Source organism: Sceloporus undulatus, chromosome 1 (assembly GCF_019175285.1).
Source record: "Sceloporus undulatus isolate JIND9_A2432 ecotype Alabama chromosome 1, SceUnd_v1.1, whole genome shotgun sequence".
Classification (NCBI taxonomy): domain Eukaryota; kingdom Metazoa; phylum Chordata; class Lepidosauria; order Squamata; family Phrynosomatidae; genus Sceloporus; species Sceloporus undulatus.
This window is the reverse complement of record NC_056522.1, coordinates 309,519,668-309,531,490: the sequence shown is the minus strand read 5'-3', so window position 1 is coordinate 309,531,490 and position 11,823 is coordinate 309,519,668. Positions and strand designations below refer to the sequence as shown.

General features: G+C 39.9%; 1 protein-coding gene across 7 annotated transcripts in view; it reads right to left on the bottom strand.

Moving 5' to 3' along the window:
* Positions 1 to 1,276: 1,276 nt before the first annotated feature.
* DDB2 (damage specific DNA binding protein 2) overlaps positions 1,277 to 11,823 on the bottom strand; it is a 45,661-nt gene continuing 35,114 nt past the window's right edge. For 6 of the 7 annotated variants that reach the window (XM_042461403.1, XM_042461419.1, XM_042461426.1 and 3 more), the window contains 6 exons: positions 11,505 to 11,604; positions 10,132 to 10,309; positions 8,541 to 8,686; positions 7,839 to 8,003; positions 4,375 to 4,420; positions 1,917 to 2,586 (listed from right to left, as the gene is read on the bottom strand). In XM_042461403.1, coding sequence (XP_042317337.1) covers positions 2,333 to 2,586; positions 4,375 to 4,420; positions 7,839 to 8,003; positions 8,541 to 8,686; positions 10,132 to 10,309; positions 11,505 to 11,604 — 889 coding nt within the window. In that variant the 3' untranslated portion in view covers positions 1,917 to 2,332. Of the gene's footprint in view, positions 1,602 to 1,916; positions 2,587 to 4,374; positions 4,421 to 7,838; positions 8,004 to 8,540; positions 8,687 to 10,131; positions 10,310 to 11,504; positions 11,605 to 11,823 lie in introns of those variants that run through there. The other variant, XM_042461374.1, reaches the window with a different exon arrangement.

The window sequence follows — 11,823 nt, the reverse complement described above, 5'->3', positions numbered from 1 at the left end:
TGCCTATGTGCTCCTCTGAAGAGGAACTGTCATCCAATGGCAAGCCAGCTCACCCCAACCAAGCCCACTTGGGAACATCAGTTGCTGACTCATCTGGTGCCTCTGAAGAGCAGCTGCACCCTTCTCTGGAAAATGTAAGCTATGATTTTTATGCTTTAAACTGGTCGTGGGCTGAGAAAAATCTCTAACTCTATGGCTACTTTAGCCCTATCCAAATACATTCACTGACCTCCAGTTATTCCTTATGGAAGTGGCTTCCCTCATTTATGCCAATCTAAATTTACATTGCAAGCACAGGAACATAACTCTGACATAAATCAAGACCCTTGATTTCAGTAAGGCCTTTGAGAAGGTTCCCCATGACATTTTTGCAAACAAGCTAGTAAAATATGGGTTAGACAAGGCAACTGCTAAATGGATTTGAAATTGGTTGACCGGCTGAACCCAAAGGGTGCTCAGCAATGGCTCCTCTTTATCTTGGAGAGAAGTGATCAGTGGGGTCTCACAGGGTTCTGTCCTAGGCCCAGTGCTATTCAACTTCTTTAGCAATGACTTAGATGAAAGAATAGACGGCATGTTTATCAAATTTGCAGATGACACCAATTTAGGAGGAATAGCTAATACTCCAGAGGACAGGATCAAAATTCAAAATAACCTTAATAGATAAGAAATCTGGGCCAAAGCTAACAAAATGAATTTCAACACAAAGAAATGTAAGATACTGCACTTAGGACAAAAAAATTAAATGCATAGATATAGGATGAGGGACACCTGGGTGAACGAGACTACATGTGAAAGGGATCTAGGAGTCCTAGTAGACCACAAGTTGAACATGAGTCAACAGTGTAATGCGGCAGCTAAAAAGGCCAATGTGATTCTAGGCTGCATAAACAGAAGTATAGTGTCTAGATCACAGGAAGTAATAGTGCCACTCTGTTCTACCTTGGTCAGACCTCAACTAGAATACAGTACTGTCCAATTCTGGGCACCACAATTCAAAAAGTATGTTGTGACCAAAATGGTGAAGGGTCTGGAAACCATGCCTTATGAGGAAAGACTTAGGGTATGTTTAGCATGGAGAAGAGATGGTTAAGGGGTGATATGATAGCCCTCTTTAAGTATTTGAAGGGGTGTCATATTGAGGATGGAGCAAGCTTGTTTTCTGCTGCTCCAGAGACTAAACACTGAATAATGGATGCAAGCTCCAGGAACAGATTCCTGCTCAACATTAGGAGGAACTTTCTGACAGCAAGAGCTGTTCGACAGTGGAACACACTCCCATACAAAATATTTATTAAGCATTAGGATATAGTGAATAAGTGTTGAACAAAAGTACGTAGTAACAAAAACTAACTTAAGTTGCTGAAATATAAAACCCTTATTTGTCAGCTTTCTCAAAAAGGTCCTCCTCAATCTATAGCTAGATCCCAGACAATTTTGTAATACTGACTGACTTTCACACATTCACAAATATATCTAGATTAACTGTTGCCCCAAACAGCTCAGCAGGAAGAAGAGATGGTGGGAAACAATGCCCATATTTTTTTTTAACATTCATATTACAGGCCCAGCACAGGAGGACAAGCAGGATGCTCAATTTCCTGAAAGGAAAAATATGTTAAATAATGTTTAATAATATTTTAAAAAAATGTAAAATAAAAATAAAACCATCCAGCCTGGAGGGAGTGAAAAGGCAGGCTCAACTCCATCAGGCCTAGCCTGAAGAAGAAGAGCCCTCCCCCCATGGCATCTGACACCATCTGGCCTGGAGGGAGTGAAAAGGCAGGGCCAGCTCCATCAGGCCTGGCTTCAATTAAGAGCCGTCCCTCCAGTCCATTTGCCTTGGTCCAGATCTCACAGGGAGAGAAGAAATGCTGGACCTGATCCCCTTCCCCACCACCATTCCTTTCTCCTTTTGTGTCATGTCTTTTTAGATTGTAAGCCTGAGGGCAGGGAACCGTCTAATTAAAAAGACTGTATGTACAGCGCTGTGTAAATTTACAGCACTATATAAATAAAACTTAATAATAATAATGTTCTGAAAATACAATCTTAACTGCCAGGATACTCCAGATCGCTGCTCTGTACAATGTCCTAGGCAATTAAAAATCAGCAGCTATGCACAAATATGGTGCTTCTTTCAGCTCACTTAAATTCAAGTGAACATTTATCCATTATTGCCTTTAATAAAGGATGCCTTGTTTTGACAACTCAGTTTTTATGATCTGGAGAAGCTGGGTGAGAGTAATGGGCATGCCACCTCTGAAGCCATTTCAGCCCACTGTGTCTGCACCGGCTGTTTTTAACCAGCATTACAGAAAAGCTTGCCTGATTAGTCCTTTGGATGCTTTCTTTTCTTTTTCTCTTGCAATTTGTGTTCTTTGGCCTGAGTTTTAGAGCTCTCTAATTCAAGACTGAGTAGTTTAGCTTTAGATTTGCTTGTTCCTGGGTTTGACTGTCTCTGCCTTCTACCTCCTTGTCGAGATAAGCTCCTGTGTCCAATTCCCTCCTCTGTCATAGCTTGCATGAGATGCTCCTGCTTTTTGGTCACCATCTCCTCACGGCTCCAAATAAGAATATTAAAGCCTGCAAGAAAACAGCCATAGTTTTAGCAATTCTGTTTTGGATACAGTTCACATACAATGAGATAAGTAATCAACAGCTGTCTAGGTTCTGTAATACAGTACAGTGGACCCTTGTTATACGCTGGGGTTTGGTTCCAAGATCTCCCGTGTATAACAAAATCCGTGTATGCTCAAGTCCCATTACATATAATGACATAGCAAAATGGTGTCCCTTATAAAAAATGGAAAATCAAGGTAAATTTATACTTTTTTGGAACATTTTCAAACCGTGTATGCTTAAATCCGTGTATAAAAAATCCGTGTATAAGAAGGGCCGACTGTAGTTTCCACAGCACTGAATCACTGGCCATGCTGCTCTCCAGAAGTACTCCACCCTCAATGTATAGTACACTCGTCCCCCGGGTTACGAAATTAATTCGTTCCGGCGCCATTTTCGTAACCCGGAAGTTTTTCGTTAGCCGAATCCCCATAGGCGCTAATGGGGAAAAGCCGCGGCTCCGCCGCGGCTCCATTTTAAAAAGCGCCAGCGTTTTTTCGTAACCCGGGTAAACCTTCGTAACCCGGAAATAATTAATTAAATTTTTTTTTTTCGTAACCCGGAAATTTCGTATCGCGGCGCGTTCGTATCCCGGGGTACCAGTGTATGGCAAACATCACCTGCAAGATCTAGTTACTTTCCAAACACTCAGGTTTATGGAAAGATTGGCTTTTGACTCTACCAAGTCCATGTCCAAGTCTACAACACCCACTAAAGAATAAGTGTTCCAAATAGCAGGTAATGATTGGGTTATGTGAGTAATTCACATTGCCCATGAAAACACAGGCAGTATGGTAACTTCAACACAGTAACATATTCATGCCTGATTACTTGTTTCTTCTCTTTTTAAATTGTGTACTGTATTTTATTTTTGCATGATCATTTTACAATGCCCATTATATATAACTCTAAGGTCTATAATGATGAAAGGTACTTAAAATAAAATTTTAAATAACCCCATGTGCAGCTAATTTCCTGCATGAGTGAAAAGGCCTTCTAATAAGATATGAAGCAGACACAAGTATGGCAGCTGGCAAGCATGTGTCAATAATCTCCATAATTCTTAGCACAATGTAATGAATAGTCACAGTTGCTATTGTCTTGCTTCTACTAAAATGTTAACAGTCTCAGATATTAATTTAAATTAAAAATCTAAAAACAAACCCCCTACACACTATTAAACTCCAAACTGTATTACTTGTTGTTCTTCCTTCTTAACAACACAAATGTAGTGCAAAAAACAAAACAAAAAACTAACAGATGGTAGTTCTTTTTTTTCTATTATAAGTGAAAAAAAGTTATCAAGGGCCAAAGTAAATAGAAAGCAGCAACAGGCACTGTTAATTATCAGAAAGCTTCATAGGAGATAGATACTAAATCTGAGTTCAGGTTAAGAACCTGAGCAAAAGACTGTGGGAGAAAATGCATGGAAAGATTTAAGTTTCCTTTGCTCAATAAGCCTTCCTTCCTATAAATGTGAACATGTTGTAAACTGTATTCTTATATATACAATGTTCTTATTTTATTTCAACTGTTTGATATTAGCCACCTTTACATCTTTGGGAAAAGTCAGGTTAAAAGTGTCTTTAAATTATTAAAATGTATGTTATGTTTTGATATAAAATGTTGAAATATTAATGAGTAGAACCATAAACTCCAACTCATTCTTAACAAACTGTGGTTTGAATGGTACCTTTTTACTTTAATCTGGGATAAACACCCAGCTATTATCAAATTAAACCAATCACTTACCCATTCCAGAGGCCAGTGTGTCTCCCATAGGGTTAAACTTATTGAGCTGCAAATGTGAACACAATAATGTATTATAACCTTGTCAACTGCTCCCTTATCAAATCAGAAACTGGAACATTCTCGAGCAACAAAGAAAAGACTAGCATTGAATGTAGGAGAGCTCTGCACAAATCAACAGAGCTTTGAATGTCAAGCCAGCAGTACTACCAGTATCATGAGACACAGATATGGATCCTGTGAGGAAGGGTGGGATGCAACTCCAGCATCACTAGGAAAGGGAATAAAAATCCCTCCAAACAAAGATAACTGAGGAATCTTTCCAGGAAGCCCAGCACATGGCACTTAGGAAGCTTAAAAGAAAACTGTTTTGATAGCAAACAGCCTTGGAATTTGGTTTTTTTGTTGCTGCTGATGTTGTTGTTGTAGAAGACTAGAGATGAAGCTTTCCCTGAGAATCTGCCCACAGTGCACAATCAGATGGGTAATCAGAAAATTCCTCAGGTTCTGTTTTTGAGCCTGAATGTCCCTCAGAGAAATCAGCACTAAATGCTGGCTTGCCCATTTCAGGTATTCTTACCCACATTCTACACACAATGGTGAAGCTGAAGCAATTCAGTTCAGAGACGCACAGCTATCTCCTCATTTCTGAAGTTCAAAAAAAGTGCAGATAATATCTCTAAAGCAGAGGTGGGGGAAATGTAGCCCTCCTGTTTTACATCCTTCCCAAGAACTCCTCGCAGTCCCCTTCCACCCAGAAAAAAAAATTGCTGATTTTTTAATATTGAAATTGGCACAAAATTGCCCAAATTGCCACAAAAACATGCTGATTTGGTGTCCCTTGTGCTGAAAACTGAAGCTGAGAGTGATGTTACAACATTTCCCAGGAGCAACACCATGGTCCAACAGGAGTGTATGTGGGAGAGAATTTACTCTTGGCCCCTTGGGGTGGCTCACCCTCCCCTAATAGAAGGGTACAGGCCTGAAACATTACAGCAATGTGAAGTGACAATTAATAGAACTGTATACAACAGTGTATATGATATGACAATATCCACAACTCTGAAAAATGCAACTAAGTCAACATGGGTTTCAGAGAAACAAGTCATGCCAGACAAATCTAATCTCTTTTTTTTGATAAAATTACCAGCTTGGTATCTACCAAGGGAAAGCTGTGGATATAGTATATCTTGATTTCAGTAAGGCCTTTGACAGGTTTCCCCATGACATTCTTGCAAACAAGCTTGTAAAATGTGGCATACACAAGGTAACTGTTACATGGATTGTAATTGGTTGACCAGCTGAACCCAAAGGGTGCTCAACAATGGCTCCTTTTCATCCTGGAGAGAAGTAACCAGTGGGGTCCCACAGGGCTCTGTCCTGGGGCCAGTGCTATTCAACATCTTTATCAATGACTTGGATGACAGAATTGGGGGCATACTTATCAAATTTGCAGATGACACCAAACTAGGAGGAGTAGCTAATACCCCAGAGGACAGGATCAAAGTTCAAAATGACCTTAATAGATTAGAAAGCTGGGCCAAAGCTAACAAAATGCTTTTCAACACGAAGAAATGTAAGGTACAGTACTGCACTTAGGGAGGAAAAATGAAACAGATATAGGATGGGTGACACCTGGCTGAACGAGACTATGCATGAAAGGGATTTGGGAGTCCAAGTAGATCACAAATTGAACATGAGTCAACAGTGCAATGCGGCAGCTAACAAGGCCAATGCGATTTTAGGCTGCATCAATAGAAGTATAGTGTCTAGATCAAGGGAAGTAATAGTGCCACTCTATTCTGCTCTGGTCAGGCCCCACCTGGATTATTGTGTCCAGTTCTGGGCACCACTATTTAAAAAGGATGTTAAGAAACTGGAGCATGTCCAAAGGAAGGTGACCAAAATGGTGAAGGGTCTGGAAACCATGTCCTATGAGGAATGACTTAGGGAGCTGGGGATGTTTAGCCCGAAAAAGAGAAGGTTAAGAGGTGATATGATAGCTGTGTTTAAATATTTGAAGGGATGTCATATTGAGGAGGGAGCTAGCTTGTTCTCTGCTGCTCCAGAGACTAGGACCCGGAGCAATGGATGCAAGCTACAGGAAAAGAGATCCCACCTCAACATTAGGAAGAACTTCCTGACAGTAATTGCTGTTTGACAGTGGAACACACTCCCTTGGAGTGTAATGGAATCTCCTTCCTTGGAGGTCTTTAAACAGAGGCTGGATGACCATGTGTTGAGTATGCTGTGATTGAGAGTTCCTGCATGGCAGGGGGGTTGGACTGGATAGCCCTTGTGGTCTCTTCCAACTCTATTATTGTATGATTCTAACTAAGAAATACAAGAAAAATCAAGGAGTGAATCACACAAGTATAATCTACAGAACGTCATAAAGACATGCATCACGTGATCAGTAAGGACTACCTGTGACTAATCCAACTGAAGGTAAAAGATGTCTCTTCTTCCCTGAGATCTCCATATACTGCTGACAGTTCTGTAGGTTCTAGATGCTGGGCAAAGTTAAACACACCACAACCATATCCCAATTATCCAGGATGGATAGAGGACTCAAAGGGGTATGTATGCCACATTTCTGACATGTGAAATCTGGGCTTCAGGCATTTGGAAGCAGAATTTAAAAAGCCACCTTCATTACTTCCAAGCATATCTCAAGTATAGCATAAAAATCTGAGGGAGCATAAGGACACATTTTGGATCCGTTCCAAAAGATTCAGAGAGAACAGAGTAATAGAGACCATATGAAATAGTAGTTGTTACTTCAGAGAGAACAGCCCCCCCTCCACTTTCGCATGTTTAATACTGCAGATTTGATTATTTGCAAGTTTGTCCCTACCAGGGCCAGGAAGAGCATGCGTACAGTTCTCCTCCTCATCCCTCCTGGGCTTTTCCTCTGGGGGGGGGGGGGAAGCCCATGAGGGCACATAACACGCCCTTCCCACCCTCCCTTGTGCTTTGGCTGGCTTCCCTCAGCTGGTCAAAGCATGGGAGGGGGAAGAATAGCATGTGTGCATGCACAGGCAGGGGAGTGTGCACACATGCCTCCCACTTTTCCCCACATATTGAATTTTCCCACTTTAACAGGGATCTTGTGCTCTTAACCCCAGTGAATGTGGAGGGTAGATTATAATTTGTTTCTCCAGTAAGGCCTGGAGGTTCTTGCAAGATGAGATGCAGGTGGAAAGGGCATCCCTGTCCACATAAACCCCTTTTATGACTGTTATTTGTCTACGGAGACCTTTAAAGAATAGATTTGGAAGCCAGAAAACCTACGCGTAGTGGTTTGTGCTGAAAAGAAAGCCTGTATTAAACATACATTTTTGTCACAAGCAAATTAGTCAATGACACCATATTGGAAAGTTATTCTTGATCTCCTATTCTTGATCTTGAATCCATAAGCAATTGGGAGCATAGCAGCTGCTTGGAATATAAATTTCTGCACTTACCGAGATAATGCCCGATGCATTTGAATCATGTAACTGGCACACCATCTCCCCACTGTTTCCATCAAATATGTCGATTGTTCTCAGTTCATCTGCTGTGTATCCTGGGAAAAGAGGGTCTGGGTAACGACCAGCCACAATGAGATCATAACGAGGATGCCATGTTGCCTAAAATATAAAAATGGTTATTAAGAAAAACTACTGCTAAAGTTGAAATATATCACAGTAAACTAGGACTTCAACAACAAAAATGTACTCCTGTGAGGCTAGAGTCTATCCAGTCAAGTTCAGCTTCTAACCCTTCCATAAGATCAGACAAATCATATACTTTTAAAAACATCTTGAGGTAGCAACAGAATTTTCATAGCAATTGTTTAGTCTACAACATGACACTTGTAGACAACTACAATTAAGTGCCTCTTGCCCTATGATTCCTTTTGCTCAAGCCCACATCCAGTTCCCATCTACTACTCAATCTCTTTAGATATGAGCCTAATGTTGGCTTTATTTACACAGATTCATAACAATCAACAAGAGAATGACCCAATCCATATTCTGGCATTGGATCCATATAGGCAAATATCCCTATATTGCAGTCAGGATCCCAAAAAGTTTCCATACAATAGCTGTGGGATGGTTTTCTTATTAACTCATTATTACCATCAAATGGGCAATAACTGCTTGTTACTTTTTCAATTTTTTCACCTTGATAGGCGTAAGGTGCTGAAACTGGCGATGAGGATGTGAGATCAAATGCTGTGGTTTGGACCAATCAGAAGATGAATAAATCCGGATTTCACTGTGCTGATCAGTAGTCAGTAGCTTAGCACCATCGGTTGGGCTGAAATAAGCTGTGAACAGGAGAGAAAAATGCTCACAATAATATTTATTTATCTAGAACCACAGTGGTATAGACAATAAAAAACAAATTTCCAAAGAACTTATTACATTTATTGTGTTGTTTCCTAGACATTCTAGTTATGGACGTTCATCTCATTGTGCACAAGCATAATATGTATAATAGAGACCTGATTCCTCGCCACGTGTCAGGATCCTGATAAGTCAGTTCTATACTGCCTGTTTACAGAAGACGCCGTTGCTTAGGTCCAAAGCAGACCCCAAGATAGACTGAATTTCTGCTAAATGTTCTTTAGCTGAAGTCATTTCTCCACCTGGTTTCTTTACTGGCCAGTTATGTATGATCATTTGTCCTTTATCTGATAATCTCTTACTGCACAAGCCATGATTAGTAGTAGATTTTTTTGTTCACCAGTATTTGGGGTACATGAAATATTTCTCCACCAACCTCTGCCATATCGATCAATTGATGTTACAGTGCAGGGTAGGGAGCCTGCTAGAACCATCCAGAGTCTCATTTATAGATGCCATATCAGAACTTAGTAATGTGGTGTTTGATGGAATATTATTATCTTTTCCTTGTACAAAGGAAGGGACAGTGCCTAAGTTCTCATCTACCTACTCATCAATAGTCTGAAATCTTGGATCAGATGGTGTTAGGCTAAGAACAGAGGTTGCTTTTCCAGAACAAAAACCTTGTTCACTATTTCTAACTTGATAAGAGGTTTCACAGTTCAGTCCTTCATAATTTCATTTAGTTGTTTTGTTGCAGAGTTTAGGGGTGGATTGAATGCTTCAGGCATATCCTTCTCATGAGGCTCATCCAAACCTGCTCCACATTCTTTTTCTTCACTGGGGAAACAAGTCTGGGGGGCTACTATCCAAATCCCAAGCTCTGCAAGTCCTACTAATGTTTCAATAATAGCTTTAAGACTAGAAACTTCCTTTTGCAATACAGCCATTCTATTAAAGAATTTTACTGCTGTTACAAGCATAATAAATTGGCACACATCAGTTCATCTAGGTTTCTAATTCTGAAGGCTGAACACCAACATAAAAACTTAACTTGAAAGTCAAGCAAGCCTGCAGACTTATTTCAATATTGTTTTCTCCTGGGGTAAAGCAAATGAAAAGAATAAATATAGAACTAATCTTTATTTTCTTCCTTTTTTTTCCTTTTGTGCTTATACCAGTTTTCCATTATTTGCAATGTGTCCTTAATTCATTTTATTCAAACAACTGTGTTGAGCTAAACGGAGTGATAGGGAGCCACGCAAGGTCAAGCAGTAAATCTAGAAAACTGTCAGTACAGCAGATGTAAGACAAACAAAGACAGAGGCCACTGAACTGAAAGTCAGAGATGCAATTAAGGATTGAGCATAGGTAGGAGAATTCTGTAAGTGACCAACAAAAGAGAGATCTTATTTTTCCATTTTACCTGCATTGACAGGTTTGTCATGTGGAAGTATATGAAGACAGCTTGATTTGTCCTTTATGTTTCTTAGATCCCAGATTTTAACTGTCTGATCCACTGACGCTGTAGCCAGGAGCCAATCACAGTGAGAATTAAACTCCACGTGAGTAACTTTCTTTTTGTGCAGTTTCAGGTTCCATATCTATGGTGGATCAATATAAGATAAAAGACATGGCATTTAACAGAGCAAGAATTCTGGCCTGCAAGTTGTATATACTGGTATATAAAAGCCCTCCTCCCGACCACCATCTTGAGGGGAGAGAAGCAGGCAAGAAACAACAGGCCTCTGCCTGCCAAGGAGAAGAGCCCTCCTCCCGACCACCATCTTGAGGGGAGACAAGCAGAGTCATAATGTGTTATGTATTGTTAATCTGATATTGGAAACCACTTTGATCGTCCACGGAAAAGCAGTATACAAATAAAGCTTATTATTATTATTATTACTACTACCTTTCCTGATAGATAACAACAACAACAACAATAATAATATCTTTACTGTATTTATATTTCCCGCCTCTCCCCATGGATCACTTCAAAAAGGGCATAAAGGCAAGGACATGCACAGCCAACACCATAAACTCTACCAAAGAGCTACGGATAAATTGAATGAGTTGTTCCCAGGTTCTTCTCCTAGGATGTGACCTCCCTAGTACTAGAAAACACTTAAATTACAGTTTGTATTACTGTATTGGCACAAGGAATGATCAACTGTAGCCCAATATCACCACAAAGAGATAATATCCAATAAAGGAACCACACAAGTGAAGTGACTTCCCATACAGGTCCAAAAGCTGCCAGAACATGGTGGGACTAAATCAGCTGGAGTCTCTACACCACTACAACACAACATGAATGATGTTCATTAATGCAAAACTGTGTAAGAGCACTGTAGAGGGGGGAAACAGAAAGTGGGGAGCAGCCAATGGAATGCACAGAAGAAAAAAGAGTTGTCTCAAGATGTTCAAAAGATTATTGTTTTATTAATTTTTTAAAAGCCTGATGTACTCTTAAGGCCTTTTTCAAGGGGCTATATAAAATCATAAAAACACAATAAATAAACAGATAACATCACATTACATAAAATTATTATTACATTGGTACATGGCTGGTGGCTTGTAATACCTTTTTTAGAATCAAACTTCAGAAATTTCTGAACCAAGAATTCTCAAACCATTCACTGAATAAGAGTTCCTAGTTCAGAAATTTCTGCAGTCTGCTTCTAAGACTGTAGACCAGTTTCAGAAAATTCTGAAGTTTGACTCTAAGAACACTTTAGGCTAGTTTAAACAATGTCTTGTCAAAGAAGTATGTAGGACAAAGAGGATGGGCCCACTAACCTTTTTACCCTCAGTACTAAGCAGGATGACATTGCCCACATTATCACCTGTCACCACCGACTGACGTGTTGGAGATACATCAACACTGCAGTACCAGAAACTGAAAAAGAAAGAAGTTCAAATTCAGAACTGGCATCTTGTGCAACAAATATTAAGAGGGTGCTCTAAAAAACTGCAAAAGCAAAAATTGCCATCCTAGTATTAAAATAAGGAGTGGAATCCTAACTGAGCTGAGTCCTAGGAATTGCTCTGATGTGGGATCTGTTTGAGGTTAATTACCAAGTACTGAAATAAATCAATATGAAAGAAACCTAGTTCA